Source organism: Hypomesus transpacificus, chromosome 6, assembly GCF_021917145.1.
Source record: "Hypomesus transpacificus isolate Combined female chromosome 6, fHypTra1, whole genome shotgun sequence".
NCBI lineage: Eukaryota > Metazoa > Chordata > Actinopteri > Osmeriformes > Osmeridae > Hypomesus > Hypomesus transpacificus.
The window spans coordinates 1,891,479-1,918,167 of record NC_061065.1 but is presented as its reverse complement, the minus strand read 5'-3'; the positions used below and the strand labels follow the sequence as shown (position 1 = coordinate 1,918,167).

Genomic DNA, 26,689 nt, shown 5'->3' with positions numbered 1-26,689 from the left:
GTTTTACATTTCTGCTAACGCCTCCAGCGACGAGGGAGGGGGGAGGAACCCCCCCACTGTCTACATCTCCGCCAACCCCCCCATGCAGGGGCCCCCGGGGGCCAGGAACATAGGGGGCCAGATGAGCATGGGCCCCGCCTACATCCACCACCACCCCCCTAAGTCCCGCGCCTCCATGGGCGGGGGGGGCACGCCCGCCTCCCCCCGGGTGGTAGTCACCCAGCCCAACACCAAGTACACTTTCAAAATCACTGTGTCCCCCAACAAGCCCCCTGCGGTGTCCCCCGGGGTGGTGTCCCCCACCTTCGAGCCCACCAACCTCCTCAGCCTCCCCTCCGACCACCACTTTGTGGAGGCCGAGCCCGAGCCCCTGGCCTCACACAGGGAGCGCCCCAGTGAGACACGCCGCCCCAGCACAGGCTCAGACGACGCCGCATACACACAAGGTGAGAGCCCCTGGACACCTTCTGTTGTTGTGGTTCTGAAGGGGTGAGAGGGTGAGGGGTTAGAGGGAGTGTGAGGGTGATGGGGTTAGAGGTTAGAGGGTGAGGGGGTGAGGGGTTAGAGGGAGTGTGAGGGTGATGGGGTTAGAGGTTAGAGGGTGAGGGGGTGAGGGGTTAGAGGGTGAGGGGTGAGGGGTGAGGGGTTAGAGGGTGAGGGGTTAGAGGTGAGGGGTTAGAGGGAGTGCGAGGGTGATGGGGTTAGAGGTTAGAGGGTGAGGGGTGAGGGGTTAGAGGGTGAGGGGTTAGAGGTGAGGGGTTAGAGGTAGTGCGAGGGTGATGGGGTTAGAGGTTAGAGGGTGAGGGGTGAGGGGTTAGAGGGTGAGGGGTTAGAGGTGAGGGGTTAGAGGGAGTGCGAGGGTGATGGGGTTAGAGGTTAGAGGGTGAGGGGTGAGGGGTTAGAGGTGAGGGGTTAGAGGGAGTGCGAGGGTGATGGGGTTAGAGGTTAGAGGGTGAGGGGTGAGGGGTTAGAGGGTGAGGGGTTAGAGGTGAGGGGTTAGAGGGTGAGGGGTTAGAGGGAGTGCAAGGGTGATGGGGTTAGAGGTTAGAGGGTGAAGGGTGAGGGGTCAGAGGTGAGGGGTTAGAGGGAGTGCGAGGGTGATGGGGTGAGGGGTGAGGGGTTAAAGGGTGAGGGGTTAGAGGTGAGGGGTTAGAGGTTAGAGGTGAGGGGTTAGAGGTTTGGGGGAGGGGGTTGGGGCTTACCCTAACTCTAGTTTTGTGTCTGTGAGCAGTGATGTACACAGACGGACCCTGCAGGCTCCTCTGTTGTGCTGTGCTCGACTGGGTCACCAAGCCCACCCAGTCACATGCATCTGGGTGGATGTTAGTTCTGCCCATGTTTGCATGGATCATGTCACGTAAAGACGACTTGTGTACGTGACAGATGAGAGTCAACATCCTATTTCAGAAGGGAATGTGGACACTTAGAACAGCGCTACCTCTGTAACAATACTGAATCATATAGGGTCTTGCCCACCAGAAGTAATAGCTTTTTCCACTCCATCCTGCCAAAGACGCCATTTCACTATGTATGCTTGAAGCCTGTGTTTTTCTAAGTTAGATTTTCATAATATTGACACTTAATGTTTTCTTTTTGGCATTGTGTGTACTGTACACCAGTTCTCATAAAAAAGCTTTTAAAGTTTTTGTTCTAATGGAGAGGGAGGGATAGAGAGGAAGGTGAGTCGTAGAGGGGGAGGGGTGCAGGGGGGAAAGAGGGGGAGAGGGGGAGGATGCCGAAGGGGGAGGGGTAGGACTGGAGAGGGTGAAAGGGGGGAGGGAGAGGGGTAGGACTGGAGAGGGGGGAGGGAGAGGGGAGAGGGGGGAGGGAGGGGTAGAGGGGTGCATGCTGCGTGTGCACTGTCACCCTGCCTGAGGCACAGCCTTTCCTTTTTTGGACTTCTGACTGGATTACGCGTGAGTCAGTGTCTGTGGCCTATCCCCTGGCGCTGCCGTGGCGACCGCGCGGAGCTTCTCCTACTGCCGCGGCAACAACGCTCTGCTGCAGCTTATCTCCTCCACGCAGGCATTCCTGCGTCACATGACCACCAGGCTGGAGGACAGAGCTCTCTGGTTTGGAAGTGTCTGCCGGAGGGGGGAGGGGGGAGAGAGAGGAGGGAGGAGGGGGAGGGAGGAGAGAGAGGAGGGGGGAGGGAGGAGAGAGAGGAGGGGGAGGGGGGAGAGAGAGGAGGGAGGAGGGGGAGGGAGGAGAGAGAGGAGGGGGAGGGAGGAGAGAGAGGAGGGGGAGGGGGGGAGAGAGAGGAGGGGGAGGGAGGAGAGAGAGGAGGGGGAGGGGGGAGAGAGAGGAGGGAGGAGGGGGAGGGAGGAGAGAGAGGAGGGGGGAGGGAGGAGAGAGAGGAGGGGGAGGGGGGAGAGAGAGAGAGGGGAGGGAGGGAGAGAGATAGGGGAGAGAAAGAGGGGGGGTGGGAGAGAGGGGGGAGGGAGGCAGAGGAGAGAGGGGGGAGGGGGGAGAGAGAGGAGAGGAAGGGGGGAGAGAGGGAGGGGGAGGGAGGTGGGGGGGGTTTAGCTGTTGTGTTTGACAGCTTGTTGTCCCGAGGCAGGAGGTTTATATTTCTTGAGGAACAAAGGTTATGTTGTTGTACACAAACAGACCATTCTTAGACTCCAGGCATGGAGGGTGGTTACTATGAGATTCTAGCTCTCGCACTTTCCCACAGTGTCTCTGAGAAGTATAATAAGTGTGTGTGTGTGTGCGCACCCTCTCTCGCAGCCCTGCTAGTCCACCAGAAGGCTCGTATGGAGAGGCTGTGGCACGAGCTGGAGTTGAAGAAGAAGAAACTGGAGAAGCTAAAAGAGGAAGTGAACGAGATGGAGAACGACCTCACCAGGAGACGACTAGAACGCTCCAACTCTGTTTCTCAGATCCCCTCTGTAAGCATCCCTCCCTCCCTCCCCGACTCCCTCCCTCCCTCCCTGTGCTGCCGGGATGCAGGAGATGATTATAGGTTGTTTTCAGGACAGGTTAATAACATGTCCTGGCAGATATCTGACTTGACAAGAACCTCTATTTTTTTTCTCTCTTTTTTTTATACTTGAGTCCATATTTGCTGTTGAATGAATCATGATGAATCACCACAAAATAACACACAAAAAGATCATTCTTCAGGGCTTCCAGTATGTTTGCTTTATTTTCGAGGAAAGCGTGTTTCTTAAGTCATGTTTCTGTTCACCTCTGAGCCGGATCAAGCGCTGCTTTGACTGAATGTTGAATCAGCTCATTTCCAGTTACTCTGGACTTTTAATTGAGAGGAAAACATCTGTGTGTGTGCGGGGGAGGTTGAGAGCCTGGTGTTGATCTCAATAGCGTGTGTGTGTGTGTGTGTGTGTGTGTGTGTGTGTGTGTGTGTGTGTGTGTGTGTGTGAGATGTAGCAGCCCTGTAGTTGTCCCAGTGTAAGGCTTGTGGCCCAGCGTGCTCCTCAGTGACTTGTACAGGCTTGACGGCAAATCTCAACCTCCCTCCACGCCTGTCACCTCGTGCTTCACATGACCCTGTTTCCTTCTCTGTCAGATTGAGGAAATGCAGCAGTTGCGATGCAAAAACAGGATACTGCAGATCGACATTGACTGCTTAACCAAAGAAATCGATCTCCTTCAAACACAAGGTATGAGGTTTGGCCTACCTTGGGGGTGTTAGTGCCATGTGGTGTACCGCCGGTGTGTGTACCACCAGCTGTGTGTGTGTGTGTGTGTACCACCAGCGGTGTGTGTGTGTGTGTGTACGTGAATGCAAGCAGTGGAATTCAGCCTATTGGTAAGGGTTTGTAAATTCTGCATATCTCTTTATTGTAACTTTGCAAGGAGGCTCAGTGTGGTGTGGTGGGGGGGAGGGGGGGGGGGGCAGGGCTCAGTGTGGTGTGGTGGGGGGGAGGGGGGGGGCAGGGCTCAGTGTGGTGTGGTGGGGGGGAGGGGGGGGGGGGCAGGGCTCAGTGTGGTGTGGTGGGGGGGAGGGGGGGGGCAGGGCTCAGTACACCTGCTGTTCCTGGTCACATCCCCCCTGCACGCGCTGTCAAGGTGCTGCCATTGTAATGTTAACTACCAGTTGTTTCCTGAATTGCATCCTGTAACTGGATGGTAATAAGGGATTTATGGTTCCCCTGGCAGGAGCTCGCGGCTGACAGTCTCATTCACCAGCGCTGTAGTTAGGGTTAGCTTAGTCACTCACAAGTGGCCTGGGAGACACTGCTGCCCCACGGGAACAGTTTTTCGTTTGATTCTGTTTAGCAGTGCTTTTTCCTAAGGTGTTAGGCTTGAATGATGGGCATCCCACTGACTCTGGGTCAGTCAGCTTCTAGTGCTTCTCAGGATTTTGTCTTGAACTCTGTGGGTGTTAAGAGATAGAAATACCTGTTTTTCATTGGTTGCAGGACCACACTTCAACCCCAATGCTAACTTCTATGACAACATTGGCTTCCTAGGTCCTGTCCCACCCAAACCTAAAGGTACTTTATCTGTTGGTAAGTTTAGAGAAGGCTGTATGATGCCCGCTTGACAACCCACCTATGTTTCCTCTCTGTCTCTCTCGCTCTCTCTCTCGCTCTCTCTCACCCTCTCTTTCTCTCTCGCCCTCTCTCGCCCTCTCGCCTTCTCTCTCTCTCTCGCCCTCTATCTCTCTCACCCTCTATCTCTCTCACCCTCTCTCTCTCTCACCCTCTATCTCTCTCACCCTCTCTCTCTCTCTCTCTCTCTCTCTCTCTCTCTCTCGCCCTCTCTCGCCCTCTCTCTCTCTCTCACCCTCTATCTCTCTCACCCTCTATCTCTCTCACCCTCTCTGTCTCTCGATTCACCGTGTGCCTGTCTCTGAACACTCCCCAGTTTTATAGCTGGAAGACGTTTTTCATTCAGAAACTTGGATTTGTGTTCGAGGCTCTTTCAATTCAAGTGTTTCATGATCATGTCCACTCTCATGTAATATGTTGTTGTAAATGCTCCTTCTGGATTTTCCGTAACGTTCCAGTTGGTTCCGTGTTTCGTATCAGCCACTGTGTTTCTTCATCTCTGCTCTGTCCTCCTTTGTTTTCCTACCATCCCTCTCCATCGCTCCATCCTGCTCCATCGCTCCATCCCTCTCCATCGCTCCATCCCTCTCCATCGCTCCATCCTGCTCCATGGCTCCATCCTGCTCCATGGCTCCATCCTGCTCCATGGCTCTGTCCCTCCATGGCTCCTGTGTGCACCCTTCCTGTGTGACCTGTTCAGATCCAGAGGGCCAGGGCAGTGACAGGAGAGGGAGGATGTTCAATGTCACCTCCAAGCTCACCATGGAGCCGTCCCCCGCCCCTCCCCCCGCCCCTACCCCCGCTCCTCCCCCTGCTCCCCCTCTGGGTTGGTACCTCTGTCCCTCCTCCTCCACCGCCGGCTCTTCTCCCCTCCCATCTGTCTCCCCTCTGCATGTCTCTGCACCTCTCTGTCCTCCTCATGCGGGGCCGGCCCCCTCCGGCCCTCAACCCTGAACACCTCTCTGAAGACTCACACGCTCACCTTCTCGCAGCTGTTTGGGACTGATGTCATGTGTGTGTTTGCTACATTACCCTCCTGTGATTGTGTGCTGTTGTATGCATGGATGACAGTGTGTGTGTATCTGTGGATGACAGTGTGTGTGTATCTGTGGATGACAGTGTGTGTGTATCTGTGGATGACAGTGTGTGTGTATCTGTGGATGACAGTGTGTGTGTATCTGTGGATGACAGTGTGTGTGTATCTGTGGATGACAGTGTGTGTGTATCTGTGGATGACAGTGTGTGTGTATCTGTGGATGACAGTGTGTGTGTATCTGTGGATGACAGTGTGTGTGTATCTGTGGATGACAGTGTGTGTGTATCTGTGGATGACAGTGTGTGTGTATCTGTGGATGACAGTGTGTGTATCTGTGGATGACCATGTGTGTGTATCCCTGGATGACAGTGTGTGTGTGTGTGTGTGTGTATCCGTGGGGTGTTGTGTGACTCCTCTCTCTGTCTCCCGGCTGCAGACTCGAGCAGTAAGGGTGTAAGGACGGTATCAGGCCAGGAGGAGGACGAGGGGACGCATTGGAACTGCACGGCCTGCACCTTCCTCAACCACCCCGCCCTCAACCGCTGTGAACAGTGTGACTTCCCCCGGCACTTCTGAGCCCCACACGCCCTCCCTATCTCCCTCCCTCTCTCCCTCCCTCTCTCCCTCCCTATCTCCCTCCCTATCTCCCTCCCTCTCTCCCTCCCTATCTCCCTCCCTCTCTCCCTCCCTATCTCCCTCCCTCTCTCCCTCCCTCTCTCCCTCCCTCTCTCCCTCCCTAGCTCCCTCCCTATCTCCCTCCGCCTTCCAGCAGAGCTACAACAAAAAATACAATACTAGAAAGGCCTTTTTTCCTTCTAGTTGGATGAAAATGGACAGGGTTAGTTGCTTTTTTCCCCCCCCCAATGTGGCCTGTCTCTTTCCCCTCCGTGGTTTGTTGAATGCTGTCCATCGAAGGCTGGACTGGATAGTGTTTACAGGTGGTTAGTGACTCAGCAGAGACAGCAGACTTGGATGACCGTACCTCATCTTGGAAACTCTGCATGCGTGGGGTCCACCTTCCATCCCCCACCTCCTACTCACACACACACACATCCCCCCACTTAAAAGGCAACATTACCCAAAGGGAGGCCTCCCTGCTTCTATTTACAGTATTATCAGAATGTTGTCCTGTAGGGTCATGGCACAAACACACACACACAAACACAAAGAAAAACTTGCACACGTAAACAATAAACCAACATGGGTGCCTGCGTACCTTTGCAGATTTTTTTCTTTTTCTTCTGTGGCGGCACAATCAGGCATGGGAACTTTGGTCAACCGCCACAGCTGCCGCCTGAAGGGAAAACCAACAGACTACTTTTTGTTTGTTTGCTGTTTCTACGGGATGATAAGGGGAAGCTAGCCTTGTTACTGCCACCCAAAACTTGCCTTTCGCCCTTCCAAGTAGTGCCCCTTTCGAGGCTGCGTCTCTTTGATCTACAGTAAACAAACCCCCCCACAAAAAGGAAACTAAATTGCATGCGTGTACAGTACATAAAGGGAAGAGATGCCCTTGAGATTTTCACTGTACATCATTTTAGAATGTGCCTTAAATGCCTTCTTCTTCCTCACACTATGAATCACTTGTATTTCCTGTAAGTATAGCTTTATAGACTTTATTAGCTTTTGTTTTTGTCTTTTTTGTGCCTCCAACAAATAAGCAAGCTGTCCCTCTTTAAGCTTTTACTTGATTTCTGTGAGATTTGAAGCGTCGCTGAAGCAGAGCAGCAGTGGAAACGATCGAGCCTCGGCGGTTCTGCGTTCTTCACCGCTCTGTAATCGCTCTGTAATCGCTCTGTAATCGCAGAGCTTCTCGTGTACGATCTGCGGATGCAGGAAAGTCGTGAGATGGAGGAATTTCGTGGACGCCAGAGATCTTGGACTGGCTGAAAAACAAAAATGGAAAAAAATCTAACGACAAACTGCCATCTTATCTGACAACTGGAATGTAGGTTTAATATTTGGGGACTTTTACACATTTGTGCCAGAAGAGACTCATGGACGATTCATCCAAACCAATTACATCTAAACAGAAGCATGGAAGATGGAATTGTATCCTATTATATTGTAAGGTGTTCCTCCCTGTACAGTTTGGTGAAAGGCAACTGTTTCCTGATGGCTTTCAGAATATGCGTAGTTGCTATGCAGTATAAATTGGGTTTTCATGAGTGTACCAAAGATCAGGATGAATATGTTTTAATGTTTTAAGTATTCCTGTTTCCAATCAAGAAATATTTATGTAGGGATATGTGACTTGTATTCTCCCTCACAGAATTTTTGAGGATCTCCACAAAACAATACAGTACAAAAATGACAGTGGTTATTTCAAACATTATAAAAACAACGTTCCTCTTTGTACGATCTTACTCTTATTGGGTTTAATTTGTCTCGTGAAGCTTCTGCTTGTCGAGGATGGTTTCAAAGTTTACTATTTTAATGACTTTACCCTAATTGTGGAATCTTTTTTCACATGCGATATGCTGCCTCACATTACTGCCTTAGGTGTTTGTATTGATTATCTGTGCGGTCACAAATCAAGATGCCACTTTCAAAACCAAAACAGATTATCGTTCGAGAAAAAGCGATCAATTTAAAAAAAATCGTAGTCTAAAATCAGTAGTTGTCTCTTAAGCACTTATGCGATACTATTTCTCGTAAACCAAAGACAAACCAAAGAAAGCTTGATCTGCAACTCTGTGTGAAGTTGGTTCATACATGTTTTATTAATTAAAAAATAATAATTTGGATATCTAAAGTGTTTTTGATTTTAGCTGGGAAAACTGTCTTTGTAACAGATAAGTTATTTGTAAAAATAAAAAAAAATCTATTCTGAAATTCTCTTCCTCTTCGATCGTTATCTGGAATCGACCCGCATTTCGTTTCCTTTGTAAGCCCTATTAATCTTCTCTCCAGTAGATGGCGCTAAGGACACACAAAGTTGGTGAAAATAACTAAGTGGTGAGTGAAGAAAGCTTTTTCTTTAATCCTAAAGCATTATACAAAAAGGACAATAGACAATAATAAAAATAAGTACTTTTATTTAACGTATTACAAAATCATGAAACATTCAGGAAAGTATCATTCGGTATATCAAGTACAGACAACTAGCCCTTCAATTCTTTAGTATAGCTTTCCTCATTTTGAGGCTACATAATAAAACAGCACTTGCTGTTTTGATAATCTCCAGGCCAATGCTTGGTGCAAAATAACATAACATCCATAAAGAGTAGTGCATTGCACTTGTACAAATCACGAGAAATTCAAATGAGACTGCTACATTTTCAAGCTTCCTCCTGAGGAGTCGTTACTTTTGGCATGTTTTAATGCTATGGAAGAATGAAGGCAGGGGGCAGCTGCCTCAGAAGGAGCAGTGGCTGGTCCTGAATCTGTGGATGAGAGGAACCAGCTTGTCCATGTCCAAGATGTGTGGATACTGGCTCATCACCTGCTCCACCACGCTCTGAGGGAACACGGTGCTCAGTTGGATGCTTACATTCTTTCTGTCCTCACCCGAGAAGCAGTCTTCTCTAAGCCCCGCCCCCACGTCAGAGGGGCACTGGCCCCAGGGGTAGTCTGGAAGGCTGTGGCTGTGCCGGGGTGAGTAGTAGCCCAGGAGGGCGTTCTCATCTCTGGGGAACGGGCCTTGGTAGGAGCCTCTCCCTGCAGAGGGCAGGGACGGGGCCCGGAGGTGTGTCTGCTGGCTGTAGATGACGTGGTTGCATGCTGGGAGCTCACAAGAGCGGGGCCGGTCACAGCCACACTGAGGCACCCTGCCGGGGGGCTGGTAGCCCCCTGAGGAGAGGTGCCCCTGTGTCCCAAAGCTGTAGTAGCAGTCTTCACTGCCCTGGCTGCATCCCGCTACCCCACTACTGTAGGTGTAGGATACACCTTTGGGGTAGCTCCTGGAAGAGTCCTGGATGTAGAGCCTGGACAAGGAGCTCTCCATGGACCCGAAGGCCTCGTCTGTGTCTGGGCTGGGGCAGAGGCGGGGGCTGGGGCAGAGGCGGAGGCTGGGCGGACGCAAAAGACCAGGGCTTCCTGAGTCTCTCTGCTGGGTGAACAGTTCACAAGAGGAGGACCTGTGGGAATGGTCCTCTGTTCTAAGGGGAGGCGGGGTGGAGGGATATCTGTATTGCTGAGTGATGCGGTCGGGCTCGTGATACGGGGCTGTGTACATGAGTGTCTCCTGACCGCTCCCCTGACTCCCAGCTGGGAGGACGTATGGCTGCTCTCTGTCTGATGCAGGCTTGCTCTTCGCTCGCAGCTCGTCAGCCACGGACAGCTGTGATTGGTTGGAACGCTCTGGGTGGTAGAATTTGCACTTCACTCCGTAAGTACACTTCTTTCCTGGAAGAAAAAAAATAATGGATAGGCTTTCAAAGCACAGCCAACAGATGTAATCCTCTATCCCTTAAAGAGACTGTCAACAAGGAAGTAGTGAGTGTCCGAGAGGCCCGTAGCCCCCTTCCCCCCTGTCTGCAGAACTGTAAACACACTTAACTAGGCAAACAAATTAGATCTAGTCTCTTGCCTACTTTTGTTTCCTAGGTACACAGTGCAGGGCTGAGGGTCGTCTGTACTCGACTTACAGGACTAATCCCAGGCCTGACGTTTGCTCTAAGGATGTATAATTAGCCAGAGGGTTGATGAAAAGAGCTCTTTTGTTTGTAAGCCGCACACTGTAGCCTTGGAGACGAGCCACTCGCTCAGTGCTGACTGACTGACAGGCAGCCAGGAGAAATCACAACTGCCCACACTGCTAATCACATCCCTCTTAGCATGTTCACGTTGGATGTGTTACAAATAACTCCCTCTAGTGAATGGAAATGGGTCTGACGGGACAGCCTGACTCTCTTCTGTATTTACCATATGGGCAATGCTGCTGTTTGTTCTCCAGGGTCCAGGGCTTTTTCCTTAGAAAGTTGTCAATCGTTGGTCCATTTCTTCCCAGCGGATCGTCTGGTGGCATGAACCTTAAATGTAAAATAGTTGTTAATTGTTTGAGGGTTTTTTCTCATCATTGTTCGGTTATTTTTAGGGGTAGGGCCTACAAACTGAATTCATATATGCGCTCTAGTTTCACCCAAAAGTGATTAACCTGCCTGCCAACGCGATCTGTTTCAGTTTCATTCTCTGCTTTCGGTCTTACTTGTCATTTGCGAATGAGTACATGAGCAGCCTCTCTTCGATGAACTTCTTCCATTGGGGCTTCTCAATCTGCAGGTCGCGGTAGTTGTCGTTGGACACAATGATGCCGTCAGAGTCGTAGGCCAGTTTGATGATGTAGCGATCGTCGTAGCACACCACCCGCTTCCCGTTAACGCAGCGAGACGGGGTAAACACCAGGATCTTTCTCTTCTCCAACTCATGCAGGATGTGCTGATCTGAAGATTTCAAGAGTTGGATTTGTCAACATATAAATCATAAAGATGAGATCAACGCTGATAAGCACGTTAGCGGTTCTTGAAAGCGATCTAATGATGTGTTTGCATTCCAGAGTTAGACATCCGAAGAAGTTACTTTCTGGATTGTAACATTCTGATCTGGCCCATTGTTAGTATTGAACAGCAGCTACACAGTGCCACCTCGCCCTGGTCAGGTGTTAAAGCAGGAATCTCACCTGTGATTGGGGCCTCAGGGCGGGGTTGCTCCTTCCTCCAAAGAGGCACGAACACGGTGATGTCACGGATACCCCTCTCCCAGAACCACCTCACAGCCAGCTGCAGCCCGCGACACGAAAACACCTTCTTGTTGCCATGGCTGCAGAAAGGGGACAACATCACAATATTAGCTTCCCTTTTCTGTATGACAAGAAGGACGTCTCTTCGACCCTTTTCAGGAAGTAACCTGTGAGTCACTAATTCCATATCATGTGAACGCAGAACCGTGCCAAAGGGAACAAGCCCTGATGTTATTTAATAAACTTCAATGTAACAACAATATATTTCTAGATAATCGTGAAACTGGAAAAGCAGGAAGCAAAAGGGTATTTTTCTCTTTTCAGCACCACTCCTCAGGTCTTACGTAGTACTGTACTGTATGCTTGCCAGTTACTCTTATTAAACATCAACTGACGATATAAATCTGAAACTTTAGACAATATCACAGTCACAACTTCCTATGTGATAGTATCTGCCCTGATCTGGTTAAGGTTTCAGAGATGTCATATGACACAATGTGGAATCCTAAAGCCATTTGAAGGCACTAAGAATTTCCCTCTTGCTACAACAGCTTCCATACCCACCTAAGATAGTAACATGATCATGTGAAGGGGCCTCACATGTTCATAGACTATGTGTTTGTGGCTTAAGGCAGCAGTATGGAACATTGGGCTTTCCCTTCTGTACTCTTAACAGGAAGTGGCAGGTTGCTTTGCATATAACAGGCTACCGGAGACAAGACCTTGTGACATCCAACGAGGGAGTCAGATGGCTGAGCGGTGAGGGAGTCAGGCTAGTAATCAGAAGGTTACCGGATCGATTCCCCGCCGGGTCAAATGATGTTGTGTCCTTGGGCAAGGCACTTCACCCTACTTGCCTCGGGGAGAATGTCCCTGTACTTACTGTAAGTCGCTCTGGATAAGAGCGTCTGCTAAATGACTAAATGTAAATGTAAATGTAATCCCAAAAGACTAGGGAGGGGTCTGATACCTGACAAACCAGAGAAGCACTACAATGGTGTTATGCAAGCACAAAGAATATTACAAAAGACAATCCCCGTAGTAAAAAAAGCTTTGAACTTTTCCTTATAAAAAAAAGATTACTCAATTTCTGAGTGTACTCAGTGAGTAGTCCACTGATAGATTATTAGCTGTTATTTCACACTATTATTACTGGGAATGGATTTTCAGTTTTTAGAAATGCTAGGCCACCTGTCTGCCACTGCAGATTCCTCTTTGTGTTTCACAGACACACCGACACCCCACTCTCACTTCCCACTTCATGAGGAAGTGGGGGGGGAATCTAATCTGTGAAGTGGAACTGAAGTTGATATAGGAGTGTGACACACACACACACACAACTGTAAGTACCTGCAGGGTCCTGTACGCCAAAAAAGAATATTGTGACACTCAAACATCAGACATGATTCAGTTTCTCAACCCTTGTGTTATCTTCAGGTCAGTGTGACCCTTCAGTCATTGTGACCCACCCACGTCTCATGACAACTTTACCTCGTACCAAAATAATGTGAAGCATTTTCTTTCAACCGTCGGGCTGTCTCACACCCCCACAGCGCGAGGGTTAAAAGAAAAATGTTTTTTATTTGTTTTTGTATTGAGTAAGGTTGTTGCAGCACAACGATGGGTCATTGTGACCCGAAAGCAGCATATGGGTTAATCTTTTATAGGGATAAATCTTCAAAGTTCCTGGAGCCTACCTTATGGCCACATTGCTCCCATCTATGACCACCGGTCTGAAGCCACCAGTGGTGTCTCTTTCTGCTGAGTTTCTGAGCTGGAGGGGTGGTGGGCTTGGGCTCGTGCAGGCCTGTGGTGGGCTACACCCTCTGGGGACCAACTGAGGGCTGTTGTGGGCGGGCCGGCTGGTTGTGGAGCTCGTGGTGTCTGTGGAGCTGCTGGTCTGGCAGGTCTTGATCAGTTCCTCCAGGATGTCGTTGGTCTGGGCTTCGTGGTGGAGGCTTTCCAACACCCGCAGGATGTCCCTGTGGGTGTAGCCCAGCTTGAGGAAGCGTTCCACTCTGCCATGCTGGTGGTCCATGCTGCCACAGGGTTCTCTGATGCCTGTGTGTGTGTGTCTGCGTTAGGGAGCTGATCCTCCTCCCTGCTTCTCTCTCTCTCTCTCTCTCAGGACTGTCTGTTGGGGGGGATCCTTCTCGTTGCTTACTTGAATGTTGTCACTCCACATCAACGGTGTCAGTTTTGGAAACACTGACAAGCGACACGGAGGAAGAGACCGGCATTCTCTGGCACTGTAAACAGAGGAAGGATGAGGTGTAGTGGGGCTTTTAGACACTGAATGTGGTTCGACACACAATGCTAAAAGCAGCTCTCCTCACCACAACCTCATGGTAGCACACGCATGCACACACATGTTTGCGTCATGCTGGTCGAGAAACACCCCCCATGTATGCATCAATAAAAGGCCCCTATTCATGTTGTCAGGGTTACCTGCGGGAAGTCAGTTTCATAACAAACACACTGTAAATGGAATCAATTCGATATTTTCCTCAAATAACCAGATCGTAAAGGGATTCTACCTCGCCTCAATTCACATGTGTGCCTCTGTAGAACAGTCTGGAAAACCCCCAGGATTTCTCTTACAAATACAGGTATGTAATGCTAAGAACTGGGAGTGGTACACAGTATTTTACTTTCTTTGTAGAAACACGCTCTGACAATGGTGCTCTATTCTGAGAATGGAATGCGTGTGTTTCATGTCTAATTAGAGTTTGAAACACACTGATCCATATATAACAGTCAATAGATACATCACAGATTTGTAGTTATGTATTTCTTGTTCCTTTATACATTCAGTATAGCTGTATGTCTTTTTCTGAACATGTAGTTTTATTATATTTAAAATCCCATAACTCTCATCCATTGTGTTTGCTCAAGCTTTCTACCCAATACTACTGTTTTGAGGAATACATGCTTCAAGAGAATCAAATGTCAAGATCTGACTTCACACATGTGTAACAACAGTAGGCTAGGCAAAATTCTGCCACAGGTCACTGGCTCTTTGAAGAATTAATCATTCTTCAAAATGTACTTTAGCTAACCTCACGCTCCAGAGATAACACAAGATTGATGTGCAGCATGGATCTCCCACTCTTGCAAAACTACAAGCTACACCAAACCACATCCTTCCCAGCTTAGCATCTTCAACGCAAAGATAGCATCTGTGTAGACTCAGAGATCCGCTCTCATCTTGATGTCAGGGGAAAAGTCCGTTAGCACGTCCTAGCTGGTCCCACACTAGTACGGCTCCATACCCAGCCAAACTTGACTGCTCGAGGAGCAGTATTGCTTCGGCTTCAAACAAACACGTCTGAATTTGACGTACACTGGCCACGTACACTGTCCAGTGTGAAGCAAAGTATGGTATTCTTGGTGTTGTGGTCAATGATCTGTCTTTGTTAGTACTTACATTCTTACGTTCAGTGAGTAGTGGACTGGAACCTCGGCTTGCCCGGGAAAGAGCCTCTGTGTTTGCTGTGAGAGCTTCACCCTGACTGAGCGTGCGTGCGTGCGCTCATTCTAGTCATAGGAGGAAGTTGTCTGAGGGCTGGCTCAGAGCCGGTCGGCAAGGAAGAAAGTATTTATTTAATCATTCCACTTCCTCATCCCAGAACTAGCTGAGCCTTCGGGGGGGTAGGTGAGGGGTTTACGATTCCGCACACTGAGCTGGTCTTCCTAGTTTGAGATTACCGAAAACATGAGGTGTTCCCTTCAACTGGTTCTGTGTAGTCACTGAGGTCTCTCTTCTTCTGTGGTTTTAAAGTAACAGACCATCAAGTGGACTACATGTTGATTCAAACAAAGATTTCATTCATAAGTAATTGTCGAATGAAGTGGCTACGTAATGAAGCACTGGATTTGTATGTATTTTGTCCCCCCATAATATAATTCCATGTTAGTGGGATGTGCCGGCAGGAACTGATTATGAAGAATACTATCAGACAAGTATTTGTCAAAACAGCATGCTTGCTTGCAGTGGAACTTTGGAATTACTCAGGAATGTTAAACACTAAACCTGAAATGGTCAAAGAATGTCTTCAGGCAACTGCTAACTTTCAACTACAGATTTGTTTTACAAATGCGTGTTACTGTCTAACAAACTACAGGAGAGGAGTATTTCAGCATACATGTTGCTGTATATATAAGTATTCAGGAGCAACTGTTTTAATATACATAAATGTAATGCTAAAATGCTGATACATATTCTTATAACAGTTAACTTAACAGGAAGTTTTCCTATCACTACAGTTTAGACTTTGTCTACATTAGACTTTGTATTGTGTTTCAATGTTTTTATTTTATTTTATCATCACCATCCTCATCATGTACTTGGTCATCAATGTAGGGAATAAAATGTAATCCATAAACTATCAAACGCTTCAATTAGTCAGTCTTACATTTAAAGAGTATTCCTATAAAAAAAATTGCTACCTTGTCATTTCAGTTCCTGTAATGAAATGTTTTTGTTACCACACCTATGCAGAATGAAAGCTACATTCTGTAATGATCTAGGACAGGGGTGGCCAACCCTGGTCCTCGAGAGCCTCAGTCCTGCATGTTTTAGATGTTTCCCTGCTCCAGCACACCTGATTCAAATGAATGGTCGTTATCCAAGCCGGAGAATGTAATAACGGTTTGTGAGAAGGCAGTGACTGAGTGTGGGCAGCACCTATACCTGTAGTGAACCGTTTTCCGAGACGTTTTGGACATGTTTAAACCTGTTAAAACAATGGAGACAAAAGAACTGAGATATGATTGGTTAAGGAACTTTTTACTATCCTGTCTCTCCTGCTTTCTTCATGTTAAATCATGGGATTTACTCTCTGTGCAAATGCTCTTGATAAAATAAAAGAACAAATGAAAAAGCAAAGCTACTGAAGTATATTGTGGACAACAAAACACATTTACATAATTCTAATACAAAGGCGGTGCTGTCAGGGCATGTGGATGTGTCATGTGTTGGGGATGTCAAACATAGATCTGTGGGAGTAAGTAACAACTGTTTTCCATTTTTTACAACTTCAACCACATTGTCTTCTGGCTTCCCCTCTTGTGATTCCACCCCAAACTCACTACAAAGTCTAAAATACATGAAAGAAGAAAAAAATGTGACATTCTAAGATCATTCCAAAGCAAAACTATTTGAAATGTCAATGGAACAAATATGACATTTTGTTCTGGGAACTCTGTGGTGAGCTGGAGGTATGGACCCTCAGCTTGCACTAGAACAGTCTAGAAGACTTGAAAGAGAAGGTACAATAGGAAAAAAAACTATGCAGTCAATACTGAAAACAACATTAGGACAACTGTAATTAGGACAGCTGTGTCAAATTAAGTTGACTACATTATACATTTTAACTAGTAACACAGCACCACAGCTATTACATATGCACAGAGATTAAAGATATGTGTACAGAGAATTCTGCTAGAAACCAACAATTATGGTTGAGCTACATATGTAATTCCAATTATTGAGTTTTATATGAACGTTTAAACCATTTTATTTTGTGAGTGAGACATCTTCCAGGTAAGTCACATGTCTTGTTATGAGAGAGAGGAGTGGGTGATGCAGGGAGTTCCCTCACCACGAAAGGAAATCAGAACTCACATTTTCCATGTACATATTTATTCAGTGTACAAAAGTCATATGAAACTACAGTCAAAGGTCAAACCCAAACAAACATTGAATATTATTCATGGGTTTGTAAGTTGAGAGAGAAGGTATACTGCATGTCTTTGATATTTGGACTGACAGGTTGTCACATGACACGAGGGAGAAGTTCATCTACAGTTCCTTAGCAGAATCTATTAAGTCACCTAGGAATCCAGCATCTCAGGTTGAAAAGCAATTATCGTTCCATATTTTACGATTAACATACGACAATGAACTTCAGAGGGATCGTCAAATTCATCCACTAATATTTCATAGTATGCATGTATGTAGACCGATTAGGAATGTGTGTTTGAGACATCTTGTTTGTAAGGGTTCTACCTAAGGTATCCAGCCATTCGAGTAGCAGAATGCTTGTCAAAACTTGTCAAAAGAGTTGACTGAAACGGCAGTTTCCAATAAAGACCTGTTTTATTTATCTGAGTTTCTGTGGCTGTGGGATAAAGTTACACTTGTGTGCCGTTAATCAGTCCTCATGGTCCTCCGCTCCTCTCAGTGGTGTCGGCTCCTCTCCCTGTCTTTAGATTTCTTAGGAGAGCGGCTGTGGCTGTTGTCCCAGCGGCTGTGGCCCTTGTCTCTGTCGTCCTGGCGATGCTTGTCCCTGGGCCTGCTGGGCTTGTGATGTCCCTCCCTGTCCCTGTCCCTGGAACGGGACCTTGAGCGCTGACGTCCAGCTGGCCGCTCCTGCCTGCTCTCCTCACTGTCCTGGAGGTTTTGGCAGGAGGACAAGTTGGAGAGAATTACAGGAGTCATGATTACTAAGCAGTTATAGTCCTTTCACAACAAAGGTGTTATTGACTTATCAAGACGGGCCCACAGGGTACACCTGTTGCTCACCCCTTTAACAAACAGTCATCTAACCTTGGATTTCTTTAATTTCCTGCTGTCATCACAGGGATGCTTGTGTTCTTTGTTCTTTTTGTCCGTGTGCAGATGGCTTGGCCCCTGTTCCTCCTCCTCTAACAGCAAATCATATCTTGAGCTTTTGGGAATGTTAGGGAGAACTCAAGGAAGTGGAGTGTAGACTTCCTGATAGATGTGCCAAAACAAAGTTTCTGAAATGATTGGGTGTTCCAGGGCGTTCCTGGTGATAAGGAAGTCAACATAGAATTATGCTCACATAAAGTTGTAAAAGTGCAAGGATACTCTTGTTTAGGTTTGGCTTTGTCCTTCAGAGCCAACTTGGATCGGCTATCGACATCTTTTTCATAGGCCTTGAAGTCATCTTTAGTATATTTTCCACCTACAAAACCAGAAAATGAAACCGTTCTTATGTTCTGTGCACTGACAAGATACACACAGACAACACACTAACGGTGTTTGTTTGTCTGTCTATATATATATAGTCAATGTATTACAATACATACTGTACTGTATTGTACAATAGTTGAGAAAATGAGAAGCTGTCATCAGGCAAAGGTTAGCTACTTTTTACACTTTTTGAGGTTACTACATAATTCCAAATATAATTTCCTTGTTTTGATCTCTTTACTATTACTCTAAAATGTAGAACATTTGAGAAATAAGGACATCTTTTGAATGATTAGATTGTTGTTAGATTATTATTTTTATATACACACAAACATGTATTTATAGATACGTGTATAGGTGTTTGAGTATACGTGCTTCCCAGTGTTCCGTTTCCTCATCTTATCTACAGATGATTGAAATTGTGAGTCAAGGCTGAAATATGCTTCTGCGTCTCCGTTTACGGATGGGCGGGCGCACGGATACGCACGGATACGGACGGATAGACTGCGTTTATGGTTCTCCGTAGGCTGTGGGTGCTGAAAACAATTCACCGCCAGAAGAGTAGGTGGCGCAACGGTTTTTTGTTTAGACGTCGTTGAGTGTTTATTTACCTAGGTTACCGAAAAGTCGGAGCAAATTTACAAATTAGCCGTTCCATCAATAGAATACGCACATTTTCAGCAACTACACTGCCCATTTCTCAACACATTTTAATTCAGATTCTGATTTACATGTACGGTTTAGCTAAAATATGATTTGTAAAAACTTTACAAGCAATGGCGGTCAAAGGATTCTGTTCGTCCTGCTATAACGGCAACCCCGCCCCTACCCCTGACGCAAGAGGTACTTAATACTGACCAATCACAGCCAAGGGGGTCTCCGTAGCTCTCCGTAGCTACGACGAAATTAAGGAGGTGCACGTCAAGCTCTCCGAGGCTTTACGAGGCTCTACGAGGGCTGACGGAGAGCTTGTAGAGGGCGTTCCACGGAGACGAGGGCGTTCCCATGTGTCCGTTTTTCGAAAAACGCAGAAGCATATATCGGCCTTCAGTATGTGTACCTTTGCCTTTCCATTTGATCTTGGAGACAGACTGGCTGAAGTCTACATGTATGCGCCGATCGTCTATGAGGACATTGTCCATCTTGAAGTAGGCTTTCTCACAGTCTTCCTCCTGAAGACAGGGAACAGTATCTCAAATGTCAATTTTTGTCAGCCAATCAGTGATATAATGTTTTCCATTTTAAAAGGCATTGAATACTTAATATTGAATATTGAGTTAATATTGATTTAAACACCACAATTCATAGCATCATAATATTTTACTTCAAAACCCATATCTGAAATTCATATTTATAGCTCTTTAAAATTGAAATATGAATCTATAAAAAAAAACAAATCTGATCCAAAAAGTCAAGGGTCGGAAATTCATGTTGCTCAAATTCGAACAGTAAAATTAAAATCCCCCAAATTCAATACCAAGTTTTCAAATTATGTTTGTATCCTATTTGTCTGTTCGTCTGGCGATTGCCGATAACCCTACTAAATAGGTTTAATTTCACTCAAAACTAGAAGTCTAGCGCCCTCTATCATAATTCAACTACAGCTCTGGAAAACATCGAGACCACTGTACGTTTTTCTTTCCTTTAAAAAAAAGTTGAGAAGGACATTTTTGAGTAAGGAACAGAAGGATCTAATTTAAGAGGCCACTGCAAATTCTACCCTTCTGTTCCTCACTGAAAATTGTCCTTCTCAACTTTTTTTTTTAAAGGAAAGAAAAAGGTACAGTGGTCTCAAAGTTTTTCCAGAGCTGCATATATTACCGTCTATGAGAACAGACATGGTGTTGAGGCACCCGAGAAACAGAAAAGTTGTCACAAACCTTTTCAAACTCAATAAAGGCATAGCACAAGGACTCTCCTGATCTCCAGTCTCTGATGATCTCACAGCTGCACATAAAGCAAAAAATATATAAATATTTACATTTACACTGAGTGATTGGGGGCAACGTTCTTGAGTCTAGATCTAGAAAGTTCCAGCACTGTTGAGTTTTGGAGGGCTGTGTGATGAACTGTCTTACCTTTTGATGAGGCCAAAGCGGGAAAAGATGATTTCCAGGTCTTCGTCTGTGGTGACAGGGTTTAGCTTGCACACAAACAGCACATTCTCTGGAGGTTTCACATCCGCATCAGGGAGGTCACCCACCTTGAAATCAACCACACAAACCACTACCTTTAATATCCACTAGGAAGCAGTCTCGTAGATTTAGAAACATGGCTCTATGACACGGCGGTAGGATCAGTCCCAGTCTCTCCCTCACCATCTCCAGCAGGATGGCCTGGGTCTTCGCCTCTTTCTCCTTCAGCAGTTCATCCAGCTCTTCTGCCTCTTTCCCCTCCATATCGTTGATGTCTTCATCCGCACCTATTCGACCGCTCTGCAAACAAAAGGCGGCAAAGTCAGTTTGCGGTCTAGGAAGAGATATCGGTGGAATTCCCGGGGGGGGGGCGACCCCCCCCATCCTGGGAAAAATCTGATTTGTCCCCCCCCCAATAAATCACTGTAAACATAACTATGGAATTTCAATAATATTAATAATACGCGATGAAAGCGCTTTACTGATTATGGACACAATGGAGCTTTTTTAATGTGCCATGTGTTACAGCGGTAATTTGGGTGTTCCCCTCAGGAATTGCTTTTGAGAATATGTCATTTAATGGCCCACGCCCAAAGTTGATAACAGATTTTCGTCACTGGGAAGAGAGCTCAGGTGTTAGCAGGTGTACGTGCTGCAGTTGTGTTTTTATAGCGGCTACAAAACAAACGGCGGCACGGTCACTCACGTCAAGCTGCTCCTTAGTCGGCTCTGGGGAGCGGTCAGGTACCTGGAGGTCAGGAGGGTCATCAAAAGGGTCTTCCAGAATCACTGTGTGATTTATCCTGAAATTACGAAAGCCCCACTGAATAAGAATAACTCTGGCAATTTGTAATTTTATCAAAGTGTCACAGTTTTAAATAGCTCAACAAGGTGACACCTATGCTCCTCACCTGATGTCTTGGAAAGGGATGAAGTCTTTGTCCACAAAGGTCTCGTTGATCTTGGCTAAGACATCCATTCCCTCAGACACCTCCCCAAAGACAGTGTGAACTCCATCCAGGTAGTCCAGGTTCTCTCCTGTTGTGATGAGGAACTGAGGAGCCACATGTGAACATTAACGACAACAGTTAAAGACGTATCGTACATATTTTTGTGACAGGGGTAGATAACTGCCAAGGGGAAATGTACGGTTTGTGGTGTCATAGTTTGACCCTGTGAAACCGACCTGGGAGCCATGCTGGTCACTACCATTGTTCACCATGGACACTATTCCCTTCTTCCTGTGTTTGATGCGTGGTACTTTCTCCACATCAAAGAAGCGTGCCTGGTCCCCATAGAGCTTGCTGATGACAGGAAAAACACGTATTATGGATCAATTTTACAATCATCAATACAGCTAAAATAATCATCATCACCAAATCGAGGGAAAAAAAATCGAGAGACTTTTGTCACGCGCCCAAATAAACAGAATGATCGATGTACGTTTCCGACCTGAAGACAGACTCGCCACCACGGCCAGTTCCCGTCGGGTCTCCAGTCTGCACAATGAAGTCTCTCTAGAAGGGACAAGCAAAGCACGTTTAAGATGATCTTCAAAGATGTCTATAATCACGCTCTCTTCAGGAAATCAGTTTAAGATGACTGAATATTATGCTTATTGAAACAAAGAGAGAAACGTGTTTTAAATACATTACCTGAACATTGTGGACGAGGCAGTAGTTGTAGAATTTTATTTTGCATAATTTCAGGAAGTTTAAGGTAGCTGGAAGAGAAAGAGTGCTGAAAGTGATGACCATGGTGAACATATTAACTGTTAGCCAAAGAATGAATAGCTAGATGAGTTAAATAGCAATGCCAAGATATCTTCATTGGCTAACCACAACCCTACAGCACCCAGAGTAAAAAGCTGTTACAGTGGATGTGCAGATACTGTCTGGTTTCGTTTCGGTAGCCTGGTGATTTTACCCAGTGCAAGAGTATCATTTGTCTGCGAATTCAATGTTGTAGCTAGCTAAAAAGCGAAATGTTTAGCCCTAGCTAGCTAAAAAGTTAAATAACATCCATGATCTTTAATGTAGTAGTCTACAGTAGCTTGCTAAATTAAACGCGTCTGAATAAGGGTGCGTCTTTCTGCATGCAATATTTTGATGAGATTATAAGTGATATATATATTCTTACTCTTAGGTCGTTCTTCTGTAAATAAATCAATAACAATATCTCCTAACGTTGTTTCAAGAAGAACAGCCATGCTTCCGTCGCCACAACGAAACAGGGTAGAGCTAACTACGCATGCGTTTTTCAATCGAAGTCTCATCTAGTGTGGGTTTTCTGATATTGCCCAACCTTCACGCTGGAAAACCAGTATTATTCCTTTCGTTCTTAAAACACGATAGAAATAAATCGCAGTTTTAAAGTCTGTAGCTTTAACTAACTACTAGTTTTAGTGAGTTTTAGCTGAGTAATCGACATAATTATTTCGAACGTCGCACCGTGTGAGGACCCGGGCATACAAAATCAATAACACCTTTTTTCATGGCTAGCTAGAAGATCACCGAAAGCGCACCGAAGACAGCCATCCAGCCAACAAGATGGCGATAACACGAACATCAAATTGTGCTATCTTTTTATTATGTATTTTGGTATTATTCGTTGATTCAGCTCCTCGACAGTTGAACACGGTAATTGTAATTATTTCGCTAGTTTGCTACTTTGCCGGCAATGTTAGCTATGAAGTATCTGTTTTGCTTGCTAGCTTAGGCTAGCAACATTACACCGAGTCGACGAGTACGTCAACAACATCAACACAACACACTGCATAGCTGGCCTACCTTAACTTATGTAAATGCTAACGAGTATGTACTTAAAACATTTAATTATTTGTTGTCATTCAAGGAAAACATTCTAATCAATGTGACGACAGGAACCGTAGATGACACTCAAGTGCAGGAGTCAAACAATTTGCAGGTAAGTTTAAGCCAACACTGCGGTCTGAGTGTAATAAATTTCATCCAGATCCTATTAATAATATATAATTTATACGAGTTGTATGGATACTGTACCTCATGACAAGCAGCCGTGGCCAACTTATGTATTTCTTAACCTTTATCCACATTTTTAGATCAATCTGAATATTTCAGTGGATGAAGAACAGGTACTCATTAATGACATACCAGTGGAGTTGTCCGTAGTGACGCGGATGAACTGCCAGGCGCTGCTCTGTGAGTTGGGGAGATGTATTGTCTTGTATAATTCTAAACGACGTTGCGTTCACCGACTACAAAAACACACTGTTTAATGAAACTCTCAACAACCTGTTCTCTTTGTTATTGCAGTGGATACCACAAATGGAACCAGTGAATTTGAATCAGGAGATTTAGTCTCTACTGTCACCCGGGTGATGGTGAGCCAGAACCGCTTGTGGAGTGACTCGGAGGAAGTGGTGGCGCTGCAGGTGTTCAGTGAGGTCATCGAGATGGAAGGAAGAAAGGTGAGCGTGGCTGTGATCGTGCTATTACTTATCAATGCACTCTGTGCTGACAGTTTGGATTTTTATTTATTTATCTTTGTCACCCTTAAATTAATTTGTATTTGATCATTTTACTTATTCTTTGCCGTTTAGGTCCAACAACCAGAGATGTGTGAAGTGAAGATACTGATGAGCCCAAATTTCGAGAAACTTGCTCAGTACACCAACACCTACCCAATTGGACACAGTGAGATCTTTAGGATCCCGAGAGAGAACGATGTGGTCATCACAGATCCAACCAATCCCAACAAAGCCGGTAAACGTCCAATAAAATGTTGCTTTAACATTTGAATCAAGCTCCGCCCCCCCCTCCCCTCCCCTCCCCCCAAGTCCGTTTCTAAACGATGCTGTGTTCCATTCTCCCAGCTGAGGGTCAGTTGGTCTTCCAGACCACCAGTCACTATCCCATGAAGCAAGCCGAGACCACGCAGGAGGAGATAGCTGCCCCAGGGAAGCTTCCAGAGACCCCCCTGCGCATGGACCCAGACCTGCTGTACGAGGACGGAGAAGAGGAGCTGGGACACCAGGCTGATCAACAGACCACCGAGAAATCCATCAAGGAATCCATGTCCTCCTACAGCGTAAGAAATCCCCAAGGGAAACGCCCCATCTGCTTATGTCCTTCTTTCATTGGTACAAATGCGTGTTTTTGACGTCCTCCTCCTAAGAGGGAATCGAGAGACTGCAGATAGAGTGCGGCTTGTCTGGGTTGTTATATGTTTTAGATTTATTACTTTTATCACTTGTATTATTGTTTTTGTTGATTTTATGTAAAGCACCTTGAGCTGCAATTCTTGTATGAAATGTGCTATATAATTAAAGTCTTACTTCCTTCCTCCTCCTACCACACAGGCCATGTGCAGGTGGGTGGAGCAAGTGAGGGAACGCCTGCGACGTTTCTGGTCCGAGTCACTTCCTCTCTTCTTCCTGGTCATGTGGGTGGTGGTGATTGGTGTCGTCGGGTCCGCAGTCATCGTCAAGATCCTGGATGTTCTGTTCCCGACATGTGAACACAAGTACGTCACAGAATACCTCCCAGAGTCGCTCACATGCTTATTACATTTACATTTAGTCATTTAGCAGATCTTATCCAGAGCGACTTACAGTAAGTACAGGGACATTCCCCCCCGAGGCAAGTATGGTGAAGTGCCTTGCCCAAGGACACAACGTCATTTAGCACAGCCGGGAATCGAACCAGCGACCTTCTGATTACTAGCCCGATTCCCTAACCGCTCAGCCATCTGACTCCTTTTTAGTGGCTGATGCAATCCAACCATTGGAATTTTAGTCTTATCCAGCTCCCTTATACTGTCCATGCCTTCTAGAAAGTGCTTTGACTCAAGACCTCAATTGACCAAGTCCTGTTTTTTTCCCAGGGGAAGATTCCACTTGAATCCCGCCACCCTGATGCCTGAAGATGAAAAACACACCCTGCTAGAGAACATCCAAGTCCAGGCTGAAGCAGAGGAGGAAAAGAAACCTTGATTGATCAAAAGGAAACACGATGAAGGCATTATTTTGTCAGAGAAAACACAATCTCTCCAACTTTGTAGCACTTCCACACGTTAATTCACTTTTACGTTTCCCCATGAATCATCTGTCTTTGGCAACGTTAATCTGAAAGGTTACTGCCAAAGAACACGGACCTACTGTACGCTGTTACTGTTCATATTATGATTGTGTTACCTCACAGTGCCTCAGTAACGATTTATGATGTGTCATACTAATCTATTGCTTTTGGACTGTTCATTTCTTTCTGATTGCTGAGATTTCTCTGACTGCGAGCAATCTTAAGAGATCATAAGAGAACATCTTAGCATTAGGTTAAACTGTAACTTTTCTGTTGTCATTACGCTTGCACTAAAAGATGTTCAATATTAACTAATGGATATTCAACTATGAAATGTGGTTATTGTAAAGTGTCAGAATTGAGTTGAATGTTCTTGCATTTTGCCTGAATTCAAATTGGCTGAGTGCTGCACAGTTAAAATGGGCCAATTTCAATTCATATGAGAAATCACTTATTTTGTGTTGCTTAGTTTCTTGGCATGAACTTTATGTTATAAAGACACAGGGGAGGAAATGTTCCAGAGTTTTGTATAGTGAGACATGGAATGTACAGTATGGGCATGGAACCCAACTTCCTGAAACTTGCACATCACATATATTCTTCAACATTGTCCAACCTAAATTGGCCTGTATTGCTTTAAATGCCTGTTTGTGTGTGTATGTTTTAAGTTAAAATAGGTGTACGGAGATTGTTACTGTGTTATTTGAAATGTTATTTAGTGAAATGGGATGCACATTTGCCCCTCCCCCCACTCCCCCCAAAAAAAGCAGCTTTATGCAACTGTTGACTTTTCTTTTGATCTCGTCTTTCCAGTCTAAATGGCTGTTAAGGTGCACTGGCTAGTTTGCTTCTAAGAAGGCTTGGCATGAGCAACATACATGTCATTTCCCAGGCAAGACTTCACGATGACCTACGCATGACTTTGAATGGGGTTGTGTATGGGGTACACATGTGTATTTATCATTAGAATCCTCAGTGTATGTCCAGGTAGCAAACACAGTTTGCATGATGACCTAAACTGGTCACTGTCTGTTATAGTCTGGGTAACTGGAAAAAGTAGAACTATGAAATTAATGTAATCAATGGAAATGTTTTCTCAACGATTCCTCACAATCTCAGTCTTGTGTATGCCGTTCCGACGCATGGCTTGTGTACACAATCTCTCACTGAAGGTAAACTGTACATTTAATTCCTAAATCCAGCTCAATAAATAAAGTGTTTCTAGCGCATTGGATGTTTTTTTTAATAGAAAACAGGTATCGTGAATAAACCAAAATCTTTATTTTATTAAGAGATTTTATTCAAAGCTTTCTCAGCCAAATAT

The 26,689-nt window shown here is 45.9% G+C and overlaps 4 protein-coding genes across 5 annotated transcripts; 2 read left to right on the top strand and 2 right to left on the bottom strand.

Moving 5' to 3' along the window:
* The first annotated feature begins 6 nt into the window (after positions 1-6).
* Positions 7-6,215, top strand: tab2 (TGF-beta activated kinase 1 (MAP3K7) binding protein 2). Its single transcript, XM_047021484.1, has 6 exons — positions 7-446; positions 2,731-2,891; positions 3,530-3,623; positions 4,386-4,460; positions 5,218-5,343; positions 5,990-6,215. Exons 1-6 carry the CDS (start codon positions 83-85, stop codon positions 6,127-6,129), a joined length of 960 nt encoding a protein of 319 aa, XP_046877440.1. The 5' UTR covers positions 7-82; the 3' UTR covers positions 6,130-6,215.
* Positions 6,216-6,786: 571 nt separating this feature from the next.
* Positions 6,787-15,415, bottom strand: LOC124468785 (ribonuclease ZC3H12A-like). Of its 2 annotated transcripts, none has more exons than XM_047021741.1 (6): positions 14,661-15,415; positions 12,931-13,482; positions 11,174-11,313; positions 10,703-10,937; positions 10,420-10,526; positions 6,787-9,900 (listed from the first exon to the last, which is right to left on the bottom strand). In XM_047021741.1, the coding sequence occupies exons 2-6, from the start codon at positions 13,269-13,271 to the stop codon at positions 8,912-8,914; spliced, it is 1,812 nt and encodes a 603-aa protein (XP_046877697.1). In that variant the 5' UTR covers positions 13,272-13,482; positions 14,661-15,415; the 3' UTR covers positions 6,787-8,911. The 2 variants fall into 2 exon arrangements, with proteins under 2 accessions (XP_046877697.1, XP_046877698.1); XM_047021742.1 differs by having other exon boundaries at positions 14,669-15,415.
* Positions 15,416-16,860: 1,445 nt separating this feature from the next.
* ppil4 (peptidylprolyl isomerase (cyclophilin)-like 4) lies at positions 16,861-22,587 on the bottom strand. The gene is made up of 13 exons (XM_047022371.1): positions 22,448-22,587; positions 21,964-22,031; positions 21,761-21,825; positions 21,495-21,612; positions 21,220-21,362; positions 21,015-21,111; positions 20,492-20,608; positions 20,252-20,376; positions 20,054-20,120; positions 19,234-19,345; positions 18,069-18,165; positions 17,784-17,904; positions 16,861-17,627 (listed from the first exon to the last, which is right to left on the bottom strand). Exons 1-13 carry the CDS (start codon positions 22,581-22,583, stop codon positions 17,415-17,417), a joined length of 1,479 nt encoding a protein of 492 aa, XP_046878327.1. The 5' UTR covers positions 22,584-22,587; the 3' UTR covers positions 16,861-17,414.
* A 131-nt stretch (positions 22,588-22,718) lies between these two features.
* Positions 22,719-26,594, top strand: ginm1 (glycoprotein integral membrane 1). Its single transcript, XM_047022372.1, has 8 exons — positions 22,719-22,947; positions 23,162-23,233; positions 23,388-23,487; positions 23,602-23,756; positions 23,889-24,051; positions 24,162-24,376; positions 24,648-24,811; positions 25,172-26,594. The coding sequence occupies exons 1-8, from the start codon at positions 22,858-22,860 to the stop codon at positions 25,278-25,280; spliced, it is 1,068 nt and encodes a 355-aa protein (XP_046878328.1). The 5' UTR covers positions 22,719-22,857; the 3' UTR covers positions 25,281-26,594.
* The last annotated feature ends 95 nt before the right edge of the window (positions 26,595-26,689 follow it).